A 21,278-nucleotide genomic window follows, 5' to 3' on the forward strand; every position below is an offset into this window, starting at 1 on the left:
AATAACTTGTTCTCTCTGCTCTATCGTTTCTCCGTGCCGCGTGTAGCTGGATCTCTGTGCTATCCAACAGTAAGGAGGAAGCTCTGAACATGGCGTTCCGCGGAGAAGAGGACGGAGGAGGAGGAGAGGATGGCCTGGAGGACCTGACCAAAGCCATCATAGAGGAGGTGCTGCGCATGCCTGGCAATGAAGTCTGCTGTGACTGTGGCGCTGCAGGTACGTATAGTACGACATCTATGGGTGCCCGTGTGTTTGGGTCCTGGGAAATGCACAACCGCTGTGGTTTTCCAAGGGGTTCTGACATGGTAGATCCTCCACTATACCACTACTTTGCGCTTACTCACCATTCGCCTTGTCATGGGAGAAGACAACGACACTTTTGCTGCAGCATTTTATCTCGCCCTTGAACACACACCTCCCGGTAGAACTCACACATCCCTATAGAACTCACACATCCCTGTAGAACTCACACATCCCTGTAGAACTCACACATCCCTGTAGAACTCACACATCCCTGTAGAACTCACACATCCCTGTAGAACTCACACATCCCTGTAGAACTCACACATCCCTGTAGAACTCACACATCCCTATAGAACTCACACATCCCTGTAGAACTCACACATCCCTGTAGAACTCACACATCCGTGTAGAACTCACACATCTGTGTAGAACTCACACATCCCTATAGAACTCACAAATTCCTATAGAACTCGCACATCCATGTAGAACTCACACATCCATGTAGAACTCACACATCCATGTAGAACTCACACAACCCTATAGAACTCACACATCCCTGTAGAACTCACACATCCCTGTAGAACTCACACATCCCTGTAGAACTCACACATCCCTGTAGAACTCACACATCCCTATAGAACTCACACATCCCTGTAGAACTCAGACATCCCTGTAGAACTCACACATCCCTATATAACTCACACATCCATGTAGAACTCACACATCCATGTAGAACTCACACATCCATGTAGAACTCACACATCCCTGTAGAACTCACACATCCCTAAGAACTCACACATCCATGTAGAACTCACACATCCCTGTAGAACTCACACATCCCTGTAGAACTCACACATCCCTGTAGAACTCACACATTCCTATAGAACTCACACATCCATGTAGAACTCACACATCCATGTAGAACTCACACATTCCTATAGAACTCACACAGCCCTGTAGAACTCACACATCCCTATAGAACTCACACATCCATGTAGAACTCACACATCCATGTAGAACTCACACATCCATGTAGAACTCACACATCCGTGTAGAACTCACACATCCCTATAGAACTCACAAATTCCTATAGAACTCGCACATCCATGTAGAACTCACACATCCATGTAGAACTCACACATCCATGTAGAACTCACACAACCCTATAGAACTCACACATCCCTGTAGAACTCACACATTCCTAATGAACTCACACATCCCTGTAGAACTCACACATCCCTGTAGAACTCACACATCCCTGTAGAACTCACACATTCCTATAGAACTCACATATCCCTGTAGAACTCACACATCCCTGTAGAACTCACACATTCCTATAGAACTCACACATCCCTGTAGAACTCACACATTCCTAATGAACTCACACATCCCTGTAGAACTCACACATCCCTGTAGAACTCACACATTCCTATAGAACTCACACATCCCTGTAGAACTCACACATCCCTATAGAACTCACACATCCTCAACCATCTTCAAGGTTGTCCCTCAGAAGTCCCTGCTCAGCCCAACATCGATCTACTCTTCTGCACTGTCATGGCTGCTCTCTATCTCCCTCAGTAGTTAGGCATATGCTATGCAGCTCTCCTGCAATGTCACCCTTAACCAAACAAGCAGCAAAGCGGCACCAGGAGCCTTTTCTGTATTCAGGATATAACAGTGGTGCTGGTCCTTTCTGGCCCCTGGCCCTCCGACTTGATCCTCCCCTGCTGTAAAAACAGAGGCTCAGCACTCCCCAAGCAGAGACACCCTGGCCCTCTGACTCCCCCCAATACACACACACTGTCAGCATAAACACACAGATCCCACTCAGGAGAGTGCAGACCACTAGCGAAGAAGAAAAACCCTGCGTTTGTTGCAACAACATTGTTACATCACTATGTTACATAATTCATACATACACAGGCACAGTTTTGCTGATTTCCCCTCTATGGGGTGAGCTTATTTGATAATGCGTGTGATAATGCGCTAGTGTACTGCAGGGTTATTTAGGTTGCTCCTGCTGCCCATCCTGCCTGATATACAGCTCTCTAGAGCTCTAGAGCTCTCACCCCACCCTGTGCTTCCTGTCATCTCTTCGGTAATCTTTTGCCATCCTGCATGTGATTCATTGGTGTTTGGCCGATTCTGAAACCATTCCACCCGCCTGAGTCCGTCCGGCACAGACCTGTCAAATCCAGACACGCTAGTTAGCCTAACAGCACTCAGCCATCTGTAAAGATAGTGTGTTTACATCTGCATAGCTGCGTAGGGCTCTTAGGCTTGGGTTTAAGCCTCCTTAAGTTGCATCACTCATGCTTGGCTGTGGTGTCAGTCACTGTAGCGGTTTACTGGGAAGAGCCCAAAGCCTCTCTAGCCCTCCACCACATGGCTCTGCTGTCAGAGCATGTACAGGCATTCTGCTTGACACAGAATGATGCAATGTTTTCTAGTTGCTGGGCTCTGGTAGTCCAATCGGTATGGTTGGTGGGTCTGAGGCTGCCGAGGCCCTCTAGTGGTATGTGCTGTGCGTTGCTGCTGCTCACATTTGATGGTGGACCTGGGTTGTATTCATTTGTGCACACCGTAGCAAAACGTTTTGCAACGGTAAACGAAAACAAAATTGTTTTATATGTTCAGTTTGTCCCCCCTTGTATCAGTGGGTTTTCTTTTGTTTGGGGCCTAGTGAATACGATCCTGAAACAAATTGTCAGTTTAGTGGTGAATACAAACACGGCTACATGCAAGTGTTCAGATCAAGAATTAAACCTCCTTGTGTTCAGCATTATCGTTCTGGATTTCAACTGTAAATTGTATATTTGTGTTAGTACTTTGAAAAAACATCTATGTTCTTTTTGGAGCCAAAACAGCTGTGCACTAAACTGTGAATTCCAGCCATATTTTTGTGGTTGTGTAGCCAAGACGCCTATCCACAAGCCTGTGCTCCACAAAATGGCCGCTCTCTAACCTGAGTACATTGTCATGTTGTCTGTGCCCTTAGATCCAAAATGGCTGTCCACTAACCTGGGCATCCTGACCTGCATTGAGTGCTCTGGAATACACCGGGAGATGGGAGTTCACATCTCACGCATCCAATCCATGGAGCTAGATAAGCTAGGCACCTCTGAACTCTTGGTGAGTGAAAAAATAAATACATTTGGTGAACATTATATAACGTTTTTTTTCACAGTAGATCAACATGCAAAATAGATTCAAAAACAGGATATAAATAAATACATCTTGATTACAACGTGATTGTGATTACGGCAATTCGAGCAAAGTGCTTCTAACGAGCATCGTGACATTCATATGTGACTTGATTTTTCCTTCACAGCTGGCCAAGAACGTAGGGAACAGTAGTTTCAATGAAATAATGGAGGAGAACCTTCCTGGTCCCTTACCGAAACCTACTCCTTCAAGTGACATGTAAGTACTCAGAGTCATCAACAACTACATGAACTTCTTAGAAACTAGAAGCTCCATGGAAATGTTACCTCACTTTCACTTGTCACTTGACATCACTGGAAGCATAATCGGGTGTATGTTTGAGCTTATGCAGGTAGATGTGTCTGGCGGGAAAAGCCACAAAAATAAATAGAACACTACAATGGCCATTGGCATCTTAGCATCATGGCTAAAAATCCATCCATCTTGGTCAGGAAACACGTTCACGCTAGAAACTGAATTAAAGGATCTCTATAGGAAAAAATATCCACACAAGCGTTCCAAATCCGTCTCCTTATTCTCCTCCTCTTCCCGCTTCTCTCTCCCTCCTACAGGACAGTGAGGAAGGAGTTCATCAATGCTAAGTATGTGGACCACAAGTTTGCACGGAAGACCTGTACCTCCTCGGCAGCTAAGACCATCGAGCTGTGTGAGGCGGTCAAGTCCAGGGACCTGCTGTCTCTCATCCAGGTGTACGCTGAGGGGGTGGAGCTAATGGAGCCACTGCCCGAGGGTGGACAGGTGAGTCTGACCTCTGACGTCACAGGCCCTGGACTGTATTATTATCTCATCTCACCTGAAAGCATCTCACAGGATTGCTGATCTAGGATCAGGTCCCCCCCCGTCCATGTAATCTTATTCATTATGATCCAAAAGTTAAAACTGATCCTAAATCAGCATCTATACTCTGACGCTTTGATGAATATGGGCCCTGGGGGGTTTGGTTTTACAATATGAGCAGAAGTGTACTGTTTAGTAGGGAAATACTAAATTGTACTGAGTCTGTAAGGTGGCTGTTCTGTATATGGGCAAAGTAATGAACAGTCCACTGAGAAAAACATAGTTTTTACTACTGGGCAATGTTGGACAAGACAACAATGCCCAAACGAGAAAAGTGACTCAGTTAAGCTATCACTACTGCCGCCCACTAAACGTTGAACCACGTAGCACTGCGGTGTGCTCTCAGAAGTAGTCCATCGGGAATAGTGGCCAGGGATGAGTCACTGACGCTGTTTGAAAGCAGGCAGAGCTTCTAGCCCAGGCTGACTCACTGATATCTAATACAACCCTGGCTGTCAGTGAATCTGCTCTGAGAGGCTGCATCCCAGGGCTCTGGTCAAAAGTAGTGAATTCTAATATGATCTCCAGCAGACAGCAGATATCAGTACCCAGAGCCGCAGACAGTGAGGGTGTGACAGGAATACATGATAAAGTAGCCTCTCCCTCTTCCTGAACGGATACCCTGCTTCTCTGGTTGACTCATAGTCATTGGTATTGCGTGTGTCACCGTGTCCTCCCTCTTCCCAAATAAGTCTCCCTTACTGGGGACTCACAGAGATAATCAGCGACGTAGCTACCAGTCATTTTTAATTAGAGGTGACACAAGAAGACGCAACGACATGCGTGTTGTTTGAAGGATAGACCCACCAAGGAAGATCTCAACGACTTGATGGTTGATTATCTCGGCAAGTGTGAGTTCAATCACAGCCAATGAGGTGCTGGTGGTGGTGACCTTTGTTCATATTGGGCAGGAAGGGCTGTAGACTGAAGCTGGCTTATCGTTTCAGTGTCTTCTACCGACATCGGTACGTCCACACCTCTCTCTGTCATAGAAATGTTCGCATCATGCTCGCAGTCTTCCCTTGAGGGGGAGACAAGCTATTTTTAGGAGCCATTTTGTTGACTGCAACCTCTTTAAATGCTGAGAGAGGCTGAGAGAGAGAGAGAGTGTAGAATGGATGCTGCCTGCTGTTCTCCCCATGTAGAAAGTCTCTCATGTCTTTGCTGTATGTGATTGCCCCCTTCAGGAGGCCGGAGAGACTGCGCTCCACTACTCTGTGCGCACCGCCGACCAGACCTCACTACACCTGGTGGACTTCCTCGTACAAAACAGGTAAAATGACCAAATAAGGCCCTGTCAATAAAGTGAAGATAAGCATTTTATGCCATACAGGCTACCATAGCATTGGGCTAATGTGAAATTGGATTTTAAATGCAGTGAAAGCACACACTTCGTAAGCTGTTGTGCCCAAATACTAAAAAACTAACAGAATATTATAAATAAGTAGTATTTCCAACGTTTGGTCATGTAAATTGACGTGTTAAATGTGAGAATTTCAATGGAATAGCTTCATGGATAGCAGTAGTGTTCCCTTCTTATCTCTCCACCGCTGCAAGAGGAAGATGAGCAGAGTAGAGCTCAGCACAGCTTAGATTCCCACAAGGCAAACAGAACTGGGTCAGGCAGACACTTGTTCTCCGCCTTCATTTATTCATCAGTCTTTTCAATTGTTTGCTCCCTGCCTCGCTGCACCTCAGGCAGACCGTTACCGGGAAATGGCTCCTCATTAATTAATCGGTCCACCTTCACGATTTCATGCTTACACTTGGTAATTGGCCTAATTGTTTTCAATTCAGAGATAGGAGGAGATGAAATGGGGAGCAAACACTTACCTGTCGACATGCTAGTGTGACTGTGAAGGACACCTTCCTAATATTGAGTTGCACCCCCTTTTGCACTCAGATCAGCCTCAATTCGACGGGGCATGGACTCTACAAGGTATCGAAAGCTGGCCCATGTTGACTCCAATGCTTCCCACAGTTATGCCAAGTTGGCTGGATGTCCTTTGGGTGGTGGACCATTCTTGATACACTCGTGAAACAGTTGAGCATGAAAACCCCAGCGGTGCTGCAGTTCTTAACACACTTAAACCCGTGCGCCTGGCACCTACTAGCATACCCCGTTCAAAGGCACTTAAATGTTGTGTCTTGCCCATTCACCCTCTGAATGGCACACATACACAATCCATGTCTCAATTGTCAGAAGGCTTAATGACCTGGTCAGTGTCATGGAAAGAGCAGGTGTTTCTAATGTTTTGTACACTGTGTATATTTTGTCAGCCGTGGTGACAAATAGGTATTTTAAAGGTCAGTTTGTCTCTTAAAGCAGTATGTATGATCAAAGCGTGAACGATAATGTGACAACTTTACCTCTGTGCAAAATCACGTCTGGGACGTGACCCGTGACATGACCGTGTGTGTGTGTGTGTGTGTGTGTGTGTGTGTGTGTGTGTGTGTGTGTGTGTGTGTGTGTGTGTGTGTGTGTGTGTGTGTGTGTGTGTGTGTGTGTGTGTGTGTGTGTGTGTGTGTGTCAGTGGGAACCTGGATAAGCAGACAGAGTGGGGAAACACTGCCCTGCACTACTGCTGCATGTACGAGAAACACGAATGCCTCAAACTACTGCTTAGGGGCAAACCAGCCACTGACATCAGTGAGTAACACACACTCATATGTAAATGTATTCAGACTTGGTTATGTTAACATGCCTGTTCTGTTTTTGGCTAATCAGAATTGTATTTTATACCACAGGAGGTTGGGGGAGGACAGGCTCGTGGTAACGGCTGTAATGGCACATGGCTTCCATGTGTTTGATGCCATTCCATTCGCTCCGCTCCAGGCACTATTATGAGCCGTCCTCCCCTCGGCAGCCTCCACTGGTTTTATACACGTAGACGGAATGTATGCATCTAGTGTAACCAATATCATGCCTGTTCTTTTAGCCAATCAGAATGGTGAGACGGCGCTGGATATTGCCAGGCGTATGAAGAACAGTCAGTGTGAGGAGGCAGTAAGTATCCCACTGTGAACATGAGCCACTATATGTTTGGCTGTCGATGACATGAATCGATAGCTATACTTAACGATGCAATCCTGTTCTTTGTCGAAGTAGCATCCACGCCTCAGCTGATGATGTAGCAGCACGGTAGATAGTATAGATCGAAGGGACTTGTTGACCAGCACATCTTTGGACACTAGATGGCAGCAGCCAAAGACCTACCCAGGCTTCTAGTGACTTCAGAGAGGAAGCCATTACTGATGTATGGTTACTATTTGCACACAGAAAACTAAGTTGGTGCTTTTACCATCGGTGATATTATGTCATGTTTTGAACATCAAATTAAAGGAGAGGAGAACAATCAAATGAATGTTGGAGGTATTCATTGTTGGTTATGATAGAGTTCCCTTCGACTGACTTGCGGGCTATAATTACATTTACGTCATTTAACAGACGCTCTTATGCAGAGCGACTTACAGTAGTGAGTTCACACATGTTCATACTGGTCCCCTGTGGGAATCGAACCCACAGCCCGGGCGTAGCAAACGCCATGCGCTACCAACTGAGCCACACGGGACCACTATTCACTGTGTGTTTATTTGTATGTCCTCTGTATTTCATTGTTTCATTGTGGAACCAAATGAAGTAATCAACATGTGTGTCCCCCAGCTGGTGCAGGCTGCAGCGGGGAAGTATTACCCGCATGTCCACGTGGAGTATGAGTGGAGCCTGAGGCTGGAGGAGCTGGACGAGAGCGATGATGATCTCGATGACAAGGTCAGACTGGGACTGCAGGTTCACACGTGAAAACTTGAACTCCATGTGCAAATACTCTATATATACAAAAGTATGTGGACACGCCTTCAAATTTGTGAATTCGGAGTTTGGCGGATGCCAGGAGAACGCTACCTGAACCAATGCATAGTGCCAACTGTAAAGTTGGGTGGAGGAGGAATAATGGTCTGGGGCTGTTTTTCATGGTTCGGGCTAGGCCCCTTAGTTCCATTGAAGGGAAATGTTAACGCTACATCATAAAATGACATTCTAGACGATCCAGTGCTTCCAACTTTGTGGCAACATTTTGGGGAAGGCCCTTTCCTGTTTCAGCATGACAATGCCCCCGTGCACAAAGCTAGGTCCATACAGAAATGGTTTGTCGAGATCGGTGTGGAAGAATTTGACTGGCCTGCACAGAGCCCTGACCTCAACTGCATCAAACACCTTTGGGATGAATTGGAACACCGACTGCGAGCCAGGCCTAATCACCCAACATCAGTGCCTGACCTCACTAATGCCCTTGTGGCTGAATGGAAGCAAGTCCCCGCAGCAATGTTCCAACATCTAGTGGAAAGCCTTCCCAGAAGAGTGGAGGCTGTTATAGCAGCAAAGGGAGGACCAACTCCATGTTAATGCCCATGATTTTGGAATGAGATGTTCGACGAGCAGGTGTCCACATACTTTTGGTCATGTAGTGTATTTGCACCCATCTCCCATTGACATCAATGCATGATTTAGGCCTACATGAAAGTCAAAGTTCCTAAGTTCACCCTCTTCCAAGTTGACACTTGTCTCTCTCTCCCTCACTGTCTGCAGCCTAGTCCCATAAAGAAGGACCGTTCCCCGCGGCCCCAGAGTTTCTGCCACTCGTCCAGCCTGTCTCCCCATGACAAGCTGTCTCTGCCGGGCTTCATCAGCCACCGGGACAAACAGCAGCGCATGTCTTACAGCGCCTTCACCAACCAGATGTACTCCGCCTCCACCGACCTCACTTCCTCTTCCCCCGTGGCCGATGCCCCCCCTCTACCCCCCAGGAACCAGGGCAAAGGTGAGACCTGGTTGAATGGCCAGGGCCCAGACTTTTATCAGTGTAGGATGAATTTGCCTCTAGACACTGATCTTGGTCCGTTTTGTATTTTCCCCACTAATGGTTAAGGTGAGGATTGGGGAGGGGAAGCTGATCCTAGATCTCTATCTAAGGGAAAATTCTACCTGAAATGTAAATGGCCTAAAGATTATGTGGCCAGTTGTGGAATGTACATAGGATACATAGCAGTGTTGTCTGGTTGGCCAGAATTTACATGTATGGAGAATTTACATGATCTTTTATCTCTAACGCTGGTACTCAGGAAGAACGCAGTAATAACGTTTACTGTTTTTCTCTGTTATAAAACATTGTAATCATAATGCTAGTTAACCAATTTACTGATATGATTGGCATTTTCCTCTCTCTCTCTCTCAACCTTACACACACACACACACACCCTTGAGAGGAATGTAATTTGTCAACCCGTCGATCAGAGGGCGGGTAGCGGCTGTTATAAAGACTGCTTACACAAGGAAGGCACCTCCAGCAAAAGGATGGCTTAAGGGCTGCTGGCATGCAGGAGTGTAAGAGAGAGTGGAGACACACACTTAAGTGATAATGCCCGAGAAGCCGGTGTTTGGAGGATATATTGGCACGGGTGTTGTTAGGCCCTAGACACAAATCTAGGGTTGTTACCCAAGCCGGCTTGTCGTTCGCTCTATCGTTTCGGTTGCCAGAGACGCGACACAGTCGTTCGTTCTAAATGTTCCATTGCCATACTGGCTGGCAACATTTTTATTCCTTGTTGCTAGCTAGCTGACTTACAGTCCCGTCAAAAAGTGCAGCCAGAATAACAACAAAGTAGCTGCATTTCCATTTGTTTAAGCTGTTTACTAGTGACATTTATTTGGATAGATCCATAACAATGAACTAATGAGGAGCGATTTCGCCTGGCATAGAAAATGTGCTCTCTCGTCAGGACACTGTTGTTCAGAGGAGCTAGCCAACAACACAGCTAACACAATCACTTCAAACTGAAGCCGGAAAGACTGCAAACTGGCTGCATTTCGTTTCGTTTGACATTTTTTCAATTAACATTTCTCTAACATCCATGATTTCGACTGGCTGAGAAACGCTGCCTGCCTGTCTGTCTCGTCCCGACTCCCGACACATTCATTTTTATGGGACAGTTGGAGATTGAATTTGAATATTGAAACAGTGTTGCAAATGTCAGAGAGACAGCAAGGTTTATACAAATCTCCGCTGTTGAAAACGAAATGTTTGCCTAAAAGAAATTGAGATAATGTCCAGATGCTTTTTATAGTGGAGATCAAGTTTATAAATCGCTTGGCTGGGCTGAAGAGACAGTGGATTGCGCAGTCAGATGTAACAGAGTAAATAGGCATTTTAACGTCATAGATTTAGCCTGTGGTAACTTGTGGGATAGACACCGGCTGGAATGCGGTTTTAACCCATCAGCATTCAGGATTAGACCCACCCATTGTATAAAGCAAGATAGATAATACACCAGGCTGATAATGTTAACACTTCATTATGGAAATCCAGGCATGTGTCCCAAATGGCACCCAATTCCCTACATAGTGCAATAGTTCGCTATGGGCCCTGGTCAGAAGTAGTACACTATATAGGGAAAAGGGTGCCATTTGGGACTCAGCCAGGGACATTTCCTGATCAGCAACACTATCTGACAGTACAAACGGACTCCAAGGGGCGAGAGGCACGGTCAGCACAATTATAATGAACCATAACATCCCTCCCGAAGACAGGATTTAGAACACAAACACTCACACCCCAGGTTGCTATTCCCTATCCTTGTTACAATACAGTAGGCTACATTGTTGACGCCAATACACTGTTGACTGGAGCGAAGAGAAACGGCGGTTTCTCTTTACACACAAGAAATAAACAGTTCTCTTTTTCAGTGGGCGTCGGACTGACTTGTTTTGACCTTAGGCGTTTGATGCAATTTCTCCTCTTTTTCTTTGCTTGTCACTAATAAGATTTCATCAGGGGGTTTATAGAGGCTTGCGTCTCAAATGGCGCCCTATTCCCTATATAGTGCACTACTTTTGATCAAGGCCTGCATAGAGCTCTGGTCAAAAGTAGTGCACTACATAGGGAATAGGGTGTCATTTCAAATGCGCAACCAGTGTGTGGGAGAAGCTCACAAACGTTCTCTCCCACACTCTTCATCTCTCTCTCTCTCTTCATCCCTCTCTCTCTCGCTCTCTCTTTTTTTTCTCCTTTCTTTCTCTTTCAGCGCCGCACTTGGCATTCCTCGGCTCTCACTCGCACTACGCCACTCTGGCCGGCACTCGACCATACATCAGTGAATATCCTGTTTTTACATTTTGTCCTGCTGTGCCCGCCCGTATACTTCTGCTGCCCAGTGGCACTGGTAGCGCTTTACTTCCCAGGAAAAATATTGGTGGTGGCGTCTTAAACTTTTAACAATGGCACTGTAAAAGTGTGGTTAATTATAATTTTTCTTACACACAGTTTTATCACGTTTTGTGACATGTCGCCACCCCTGAGTTGCAAAGTGCTATCGTACCTTATGTAGGCTGTGTGTCCCAAATGACACTCTATTCCCTATATAGTGCCCTATGGGGTCTACAGTAGTGCACTATATACAATATAGGGTGCCATTTTTGGACGCAACCTGACTCTCCTCTCTAACTGGCTGAGTTCTCTATTAGCCACAATCTTCTAGTGTCTGTTTCTAGGCTTACACACAGCTGGGAATGGGACTAGCTGCTTTGGGGTAACTTTACTGTAGGTCCAGAAGTCTCAGGAGCGTGTACACCCACCCCAAAATACACACAAACACACACAAAACAACACCTACACAATACACACACATTGTTCTGTGTCCATCTTCTCTGTATTCCTATCTGGGGTGTTTCTCTGTTCACCGGGATGTTGTGTTTTACCTGTATTGATGTTGTGTTCACGTATCTCCCACACGTTGGCCAACAATTGTGATAAACCCAGTCCCGATGGCAAGAAATCTTCCTCTCATCTACCCTCTCCTCTCAAGCCCCTCCCCTTCCTCTTGGTATCCCAGGTGACAGAATGAATGACGCCTGTCCCTTCACTGCATGTTTGTATGTTGTCACTCCTCCAGCTCCTCCCTCCACCCTCACCCCCGGAGGCAGCTCCACCCTGTCCAAGAAGAGGCCTCCGCCCCCTCCTCCCGGGCACAAACGCACCCTGTCTGACCCACCCAGCCCGCTTTCCCACAGTAGAGGGGGCATTTACGTGGGTGAGTCCTCCCTCGGTGGGCAAGACCCAAGCAGACACATCTAAATACTGCTTGGTCGTCTTTATTAACGAAGGACATGATCCATAATAACATTAAAGTCTCTGGTCCTGGACAGTTGTAGTGTGTGCAGGCTTTTGTTCCAGCCCAGCACTAATAACACATGATTGAACTAAAGTCAATCTTAATGCCTACCCACACTGAGGCCCTACAGGACCAGAGTTACCCATCTCTGGCCTAGTATTGAGTGTGTTTCCAACCAGGTCTTCCCCATGACCAGAGTGTCAGTGCTGTTCATGAATGACAGACACATCCTGGTCATTTTATGGTGTGATGGCAATGACAGAGACACATCCTGGTCATTTTATGGTGTGATGGCAATGACACAGACACATCCTGGTCATTTTGGAAGGTGATGGCAGTCCTGTGTAAATGTATGTGTTAGTGTTAGATGTCAGATCATTATTTTTGTCATCATTTTGTCTCGTCTGTGATGTTTTTTGTATTGTGAGATAATGGCCTCAACAGCATTAGTATAGAAGAAAATGTAGATTATTAGCTGAATAAAACTACACTGAACAAAAATATAAACGCAACATGTGAAGTGGTCATGTTTCATGAGCTGGAATGAAAGTTCCCAGAAATGTTCCATATGTACAAAAATCTTATTTCTCTCAAATTTTGTGCACAAATGTATTTAAATCCTTTTTAGTGAGCATTTCTCCTTTGCCAAGATAATCTATCCACCTGTCAGGTGTGGCATATCAATAAGCTGATTAAACAGCATGATCATTACACAGGTGCACCTTCTGCTGGAGAACACAATGCCACAAATGCCTCAAGTTTTGAGGGAGCGTGCAATAGGCATGCTGACTGCAGGAATGTCCACCAGAGCTGTTGCAGGAGAATTTAATGTTCATTTCTCGACCATAAGCCGCCTCCAATGTCATTTTAGAGAATTTGACAGTAAGTCCAACCGGTCTCACAACCGCTAACCAAGTGTAACCATGCCAGCCCAAGACCTTCAACTGTGGAATCGTCTGAGACAAGCCACCCGGACAGCTGATGAAACTGTGGGTTTGCACAACCAAAGAATTTCTGCACAAACTGTCAGAAACCGTCTCAGGGAAGTTCATCTGCGTGCTCGTCTTCACCAGGGTCTTGACCTGACTGCAGGTTTCAACTAGGCGAGTGGGTTGCTGATGTCAACGTTTTGAACATATGGGCAGGAATAAGCTATGGACAACACAATTACATTTTATCAATGACAATTTGAATGCACAGAGATACCGTGATGAGATCCTCAGGCCCGTTGTCGTGACATTCATCCACCTCCATCATGTCATGTTTCAGCATGATAATGCACGGCCCCATGTCACAAGGATCTGTACACAATTCATGCAAGCTGAAAATGTCCCAGTTCTTCCATGGCCTGCATACTCACCAGACATGTTACCCATTGAGCATGTTTGGGATGCTCTGGATCGACTTGTACGACAGCGTGTTCCAGTTCCCGCCAATATCCAGCAACTTCACACAGCCATTGAAGACTGGGACAACATTCCACTGGCCACAATCAACAGCCTAATCAACTCTATGCAAAGGAGATGTGTCGCTCTGCATGAGGCAAATGATGGTCACACCAGATACTGACTGGTTTTCTGATCCACACCTTTTTTTTAAGGTACACTACATGACCAAAAGTATGTCGACACCTGCTCGTCAAACATCTCATTCCAAAATCATGGGCATTAATTATATGGAGTTGGTCCCCCTTTTGCTGCCCAAACAGCCTCCACTCTTCTGGGAAGGCTTTCCACTAGATGTTGGAACATTGCTGCGGGGACTTGCTTCCATTCAGCCACAAGAGCATTTGTGAGGTCGGCCACTGATGTTGGGCGATTAGGCCTGGTTCGCAGACGGCGTTCCAATTCCTTCCAAAGATGTTCGATGGGGTTGAGGTCAGGGCTCTGTGCAGGCCAGTCAAGTTCTTCCATAACGATCTCGACAAACCATTTCTGTATGGACCTCGCTTTGTGCACGGAGGTATTTTCATGCTGATACAGGAAAGGGCCTTTCCCAAACTGTTGCCACAAAGTTGGAAGCACAGAATCGTCTAGAATGTAATTTTATGCTGTAGCGTTAACACTTCCCTTCACTGGAGCTAATGGGCCTAGCCGGAACCATGAAAAACAGCCCCAGACCATTATTCCTCCTCCACCCAACTTTACAGTTTGCACTATGCATTGGTGCAGGTAGCGTTCTCCTGGCATCCGCCAAACCCAGATTTGTCCGTCCACTGGTCCAATGGCGGCGAGCTTAACACCACTCCACCAGACACTTGGCAATGCGCATAGTGATGTTAGGCTTGAGTGCGGCTGCTCGGCCATGGAAACCCATTTCATGAAGCTACCGACGAACAGTTCTTGCACTGACGTTGCTTCCAGAGGCAGTTTGGAACTCGGACAGAAAATTTTTACTCGCTTCAGCACTCGACTGTCCCTGTGAGCTTCTGTATCATACCACTTCGTGGCTGAGACATTGTTGCTCCAAGACATTTCCACTTCACAATAACAACACTTGACCGGGGCAGATCTAGCAGGGCAGAAATTTGATGAACTGACTTGTTAGAAAGTTGGCATCCTATGACAGTGCCACGTTGAAAGTCACTGAGCTCTTCAGTAAGGCCAATCTACTTCCAGTGTTATCCTATGGAGATTGCATGGCTGTGTGCTCGATTTTATACACTTGTCAGCAACGGCTGTGGCTGAAATAGCTAAATCCACTAATTTGAAGGGGTGTCCACATACTTTTGTATATATAGTGTATCTGTAACCAACAGATGCCTATCTGTATTCCCAGTCATGTGAAATCCATAGATTAGGGTCTAATGAATTTATCTCAATTGACAGATTTTCTTATATGAACTGTAACTCAGTAAAATCTTTGAAATTGTTGCATGTTGCGTTTATATTTTTGTTCAGTGTAGATCCCCATCGTACAACTACCTCCGAGGGTCCATAATGGTAGCTAATGGAAAGCTCAGCCTGACATCTCCTTCCCTTAGACTTTTCTACTATAATGTTTGGGTATAGCAATATATTTGTATACCAGTTACAGTATATGTATAAATGGACTACATAATAATAATAATAAATTCATTCATTCATTATAATCATTTAATCAGGAGAATTAAATCAAAATCAAAGATGTGCCTATTTAGGTGACCATTTTGGGCTGTGGGGTAATATGTGGATGAATATTATATACACTGAGCAGCATGTATCCATATCTCACAAACCATCTCGACATTTCAGGAAGTGACTCCATCCCTCCACCTGCGAACAAGATGTCACCGTTATCCAACAAGTTTGAGGGCATTCCACAGCAGCAAAGGTACATAGGCATCCATTTTGGATGCAGGCATTTAGAATATTTTCCTAAATATTGTTTAAGTATGATAGAGTTCTTATCTTTTTATAATTTTTCATTAACTTCAAATAACCATCTGTTTTCAGCACTACTTCTAGCAACACAAAGTCTACACTTGGTCCAAGGGTTCTACCCAAACTACCTCAGAAAGGTACGTTGTATTGGATTAGCAATGCCTATAACTGTAGGTGAGACCACCTTATTTCCGGCATACTGCCCAGCATTAGAGTCAGCATGTGTTTAATATAGTACCTGCGTCCTGGTTCTTCTCTTAGTGGCACTGCGTAAGATCGACACCATACACCCGTCTATGGACAAACCCGGTCTGCCTCCAGAGGTGCTCCAGAAATCCCCTCCAGGACCTGAATGCCTAACTAAAGCCATTCTACCCGACAAGCCCCAACTAGGGGACCTTCCCCCCAAACCCCAGCCCTCTGAGCTGCCCCCTAAACCTGGAGAACTGCCACCCAAGCCCCAGCTCTCCGACCTCCCCCCCAAACCGCAGCTAGGGGACCTACCACCTAAACCCCTGCTCAAAGACCTACCCCCAAAACCTCAGCTCTCTCAAGACGGCCATCCGAAACCGGGGGTAGCAGATCTGCCCAGTCCGAGACCACCCCCTGGAGAGCCTGCGCCGAAGCCCCACCCCCCGGAGTCAGCGGCGGCCAATCAGCAGGCAGAGACTGAGAGCCCGTCCTCCCAGGGCAGCGAGGACACCAATGGGAGCCCGGCATGTGCTCCAGACACACCAGTGCCCTTGCCCAGGAAGAATACGGTAAAGTTCACTTAAGGACACACCGCAGAAATCAGAGAGCTTTAATGGTATCATTGAGTAATATCTGGGTAGTTCTGCAAATGGGTCCCACTGGTTGGTTGGGCCAGTTCCTCTTGGGTTGAAGCCACAGACAGGGTTGTAGTGGAATTGTTAATAGGTGGGTCAAAACACAGAAACTTTTGGCAACCAGACCATTCCACATACTATTTACTTGTCCCTGGTGACATTTCTGGTAATGTTCATATGTGTGTTTAGGGGAAGACCAAATCTCGGCGGGTGAAGACCATATATGACTGCCAGGCCGACAATGATGACGAGCTGACATTTGTGGAGGGAGAGGTGATCATAGTGACGGGAGAGGAGGACGGGGAGTGGTGGGTAAGTAACTTCCCCCTAACAGGCTCACTGATGTTACCCTAACACTGTTAGATTAGATTAGAGTAGAAGTTTAATAGTCACATTTACAGGGTTGCAGAGTACAGTGAAAATCTTAAACTCCAATCTCCAACAATGCAAGTCAAAGTAAAATAAAAACAATCAACAATCCCCAAATACAGGTGTGCCAAGCTTCTAGCATTATACCCAAGAAGACTCAAGGCTGTAATCGCTGCCAAAGGTGCTTCAACAAGAGTAAAGGGTCTGAATACTTATATAAATGTAATATTTCAGGGTTTTTTGTTATACTTTTGCAAAAATGTCTAAAAACCGGTTTTTGCTTTGTCATTATGGGGTATTGTGTGTAGAATGATGAGGGGGGAAAAACAATGTAATACATTTTAGAATAAGGCTATAATGTAACAAAATTTGGAGAAAGTCAAGGGGTCTGAATACTTTCCGAATGCACTGTATATTAGAAGCTATAGAAATGTATTTATTAATGTCTACATTTGTTTTTGCTACGTTTATTCTATTACAAGCACCTTATTGCATACTTTTTAATAATTTTATATTATGTACTAAAATAAAGGAAATTTGTATTTAAAAAAATCTGTATATGTATGTGTGTGTGTGTGTGTGTATACAGTACCAGTCAAATGTTTGGACACACCTACTCATTCAAGGGTTTCTCTTTATTTTTACTACTTTCTACATTGTAGAATAATAGTGAAGACATCAAAACTATGAAATAACACATATGAAATCATGTAGAAACCAAAAAAGTGTTAACAAATTATATTTTAGATGTTTGGTTCTTCAAAGTAGCCACTCTTTGCCTTGATTACAGCTTTGAACACTCTTGGCATTCTCTCAACCAGCTTCACCTGGAATGCTTTTCCAACAGTCTTGACGGAGTTCACACATATGCTAAGCACTTGTTGGCTGCATTTCCTTCACTCTGTGGTCAAACTCATCCCAAACCAACTCAATTGGGTTGAGGTCGGGTGATTGTGGAGGCCAGGTCATCTGATGCAGCACTCCATCACTCTCCTTCTTGGTCAAATAGCCCTTACACAGCCTGGAAGTGTGTTGGGTCATTGTCCTGTCATTGTCCTGTTCCACTAAGCGCAAACCAGATGGGATGGCGTATCGCTGCAGAATGCTGTGGTAGCCGTGCTGATTAAGAGTGCCTTGAATTCTGAATAAAAAACTGACAGTGTCACTGTCAGTGAAGAGCTCAGTTATTTTCTGATTTCTGAGGCTGGTAACGCTAATGAACTTATCCTCTGCAGCAGAGGTAACTCTGGGTCTTCCTTTCCTGTGGCGGTCCTCATGAGAGCCAGTTTCATCATAGCGCTTGATGGTTTTTGCAACTGCACTAGAAGAAACTTTCAAAGTTCTTGATATGTTCCGTATTGACTGACCTTCATGTCTTAAAGTAATGATGGACTGTCGTTTCTCTTTGCTTATTTGAGCTGTTCTTGCCATAATATGGACTTGGTCTTTTTACCAAATAGGGCTATCTTCTGTATACCACCCCTACGTTGTCACAACACAACTGATTTGGCTCAAACACATTAAGAAGGAAAGAAATTCCACAAATTAACTTTTAACAAGGCACACCTGTTAATTGAAATGCATTCCAGGTGACTACCTCATGAAGCTGGTTGAGAGAATGCCAAGCGTGTGCAAAGCTGTCATCAAGGCAAAGGGTGGCTACTTTGAAGTATCTCAAATATAAAATATATTTTGATTTGCTTAACACTTTTTTTGGTTACTACATGGTTCCATATGTGTTATTTCATAGTGTTGATGTCTTCACTATTATCCTACAATGTAGATTTATTTTATTTTATTTAAATTTAAAAACCTTTGAATGAGTAGGTGTGTCAACTTTTGACTGGTACTGTATATATATATATATTTTTTAAAATATAATTTTCCTTTTTTATTAGGGAAGACCTAGGTCTCTTTTTCAAATGTGCCTTGCACAATACAACACAAATATACACAATATATATATATATGTGTATATAAGATTGAGAACAATCTTATATACACACACACATTAAAATACAAAAACACAGTCATGGGAAGCACAAGTAGAACATCACAAATCACCCAATGGTGGGGAAGTGCCAAGATGGAGGCGCAGTGGCTTGAGAACAATCTTGTAAGTCATCTAGTGTATATATAAATAATTTGGTGTTACCTTAAACTAGTTACAACTTTACCGTACTCACACTGTCAAACAGACCTAATACCTGGCTAAACATTGAACAAGAACACCTGTGCAGTGCTGTTCTCAACTCACACATTCTCTCTGTTTCCTTTCAGATCGGCCACATTGAAGGGCACCCGGAGAGGAAAGGGGTGTTCCCAATGTCCTTTGTCCACATCCTGAGTGACTGACAGCCAGATGAGGCTTGCACTAACCCCCCCCGCCCTAACCCCTAGAAGTACCCCTGTACTGTAAATAGCTACTGTAACAACCTGACGTGAAACCAGTGTTCTAAAGAAAAAAAACGCAATGAAGAAACCCAAGTAGGCTCAACTAGCCACTGGATGCTGAGCACATCCATTTTGTAAATAAAAATGTGTGTATTTTTCCTCTTACCAGTATTATCTTAACCTTAGAGCACGACCTATGGCTGCCGTAGCCACTCTTACCCTAAAGTGTATGTTTATGCTGTTACTGTGTATATATGTATGTAAATATATTTGTGTGTGTGTGTATATACATGTTTTATTGTACAAGCATACATGCGTTCTCTGCCTGCCAGATAATAACCAAGTATCAGGGCAGCCGTGTTTGCATTTTATCTGTAATCATTTTACTAGTCATCCCTGATATCATTGCTTGCATTTCTGGAGAAGGCCAAATATGAAGGAATAGGAAAGAGATCTTGTCACTAGTCTCTCACTGTTTCCTCATCCTACACCACATTAGACTGGAGGCACAATCCCGTACTGGAGATTTTCATGTCTCCAACTGAAACCTACCAGGATATCTCAGCTAAGGATTAAATATGTATTCATTCAATGTATTCCTTGTTCTTGCTCGCTTTGTGTGTACATGTATTCGGATTGTTTTACAGTATTGACACTTGCTGCTACTGTATGGTGGGATATCTGAAACCCCTGTGGAACCGCACAGGTCACCAGTAGTAGACTCCTAACACCGTTTCACTCTGTCAAGTTATCTTCAAGCTGTACTATGTGGAATTGAGCAGAGTGCTATTTAAAAAGCCACTCAAATCAGGGTTTGAAGAACCACTTCTGATAGCCACTAACACTCACAAGTACATATGGGAAGGTCAATGTCAGTAAGCAAGAATGTGAAAATTCTGATGGCCTGGAGAGATTTGAACTAATGTCCATTGACATTTCAAACTTAGTTATGTGGCGTCAATGATTTCCAGACGAGAGCTCCACTGTTAAGGATACAAACTAAAATGTAGACAGTGGATATTTATTAAATCCTGCAAGGCAGTCAAGCAGAAATGAAGTTTTTCTGTCAGACAGGGTTTTCCTCAGAACGCCGAGTACTTTTTCAGATGACAGGCAATTGCAAATAGTGAACAGGATATGTACCCTTCACCCCATTGACTTCATCTCCTCTGGTTTCAACCCATGTAAAGGATTATCAACCCCAATCATTCCATTGTACTAATAAAAGTGTTGTAATGGATGTCTTTGCCTTTATTATACTGAAAAATAAGGGCAACATGTAAAGTGTTTGTTCCATGAGCTGAAATAAAATATTCCGTTCATGTTCCATATGCACAAAAAAACTTCTCAAATTTTGTTAACATCCCTTAGTGAGCTTTTCTCCTTTGCCTAAATAATCCCTCACAGTAGCTGACTAAACAGCATGATTACAAAGGTGCACCTTGCACTGGGGATAAAAGGCCACTATATGCAGATGTCAAGTTGAGGGAGCATGCAAACTGTAGGAATGTCCACCAGAGCTTGTGTCAGAATTTAATGTTCATGTCTAAGCCGACGCACAGTCACCCCCCCCCCACGTCCAAATCTTATTGGTGATATACACATGGTTAGATGTTATTGCGAGTAGCGAAACGCTTGTAACCCAGCCTCAACCACATGGATGGCATTGCAGGTGAGCAGTTTGCTGAAGTCAACGTTGTGAACAGCGTGCCCCATGGTGGCAGTGGGGTTGTGGGCAGGCATAAGCTAAACTGCATTTTTATCAATGTCAATTTGAATGCACAAAAATACCGTGATACGCTCCTGAGCACCATTTTTTGAAATTATGCATCCAAATGCATATCTATTCCCA

The 21,278-nt window shown here is 44.7% G+C and overlaps 1 protein-coding gene across 2 annotated transcripts in view; it reads left to right on the forward strand.

Annotated features, from left to right (window-relative positions):
• The window catches only part of asap1b (ArfGAP with SH3 domain, ankyrin repeat and PH domain 1b), a 69,353-nt gene extending 49,331 nt beyond the window's left edge, over positions 1–20,022 (forward strand). For both annotated transcript variants that reach the window (XM_038997841.1, XM_038997840.1), the window contains 15 exons: positions 47–216; positions 3,245–3,378; positions 3,578–3,669; positions 4,023–4,209; positions 5,496–5,581; positions 6,843–6,958; positions 7,248–7,315; positions 7,973–8,080; positions 8,897–9,128; positions 12,256–12,393; positions 15,708–15,786; positions 15,909–15,973; positions 16,098–16,597; positions 16,853–16,975; positions 19,313–20,022. In XM_038997841.1, coding sequence (XP_038853769.1) covers positions 47–216; positions 3,245–3,378; positions 3,578–3,669; positions 4,023–4,209; positions 5,496–5,581; positions 6,843–6,958; positions 7,248–7,315; positions 7,973–8,080; positions 8,897–9,128; positions 12,256–12,393; positions 15,708–15,786; positions 15,909–15,973; positions 16,098–16,597; positions 16,853–16,975; positions 19,313–19,387 — 2,173 coding nt within the window. In that variant the 3' untranslated portion in view covers positions 19,388–20,022. The remainder of the gene's footprint in view (positions 1–46; positions 217–3,244; positions 3,379–3,577; positions 3,670–4,022; positions 4,210–5,495; positions 5,582–6,842; positions 6,959–7,247; positions 7,316–7,972; positions 8,081–8,896; positions 9,129–12,255; positions 12,394–15,707; positions 15,787–15,908; positions 15,974–16,097; positions 16,598–16,852; positions 16,976–19,312) is intronic.
• Positions 20,023–21,278: the final 1,256 nt, after the last annotated feature.

This window comes from Salvelinus namaycush, chromosome 7 (genome assembly GCF_016432855.1).
Source record: "Salvelinus namaycush isolate Seneca chromosome 7, SaNama_1.0, whole genome shotgun sequence".
Lineage (NCBI taxonomy): Eukaryota > Metazoa > Chordata > Actinopteri > Salmoniformes > Salmonidae > Salvelinus > Salvelinus namaycush.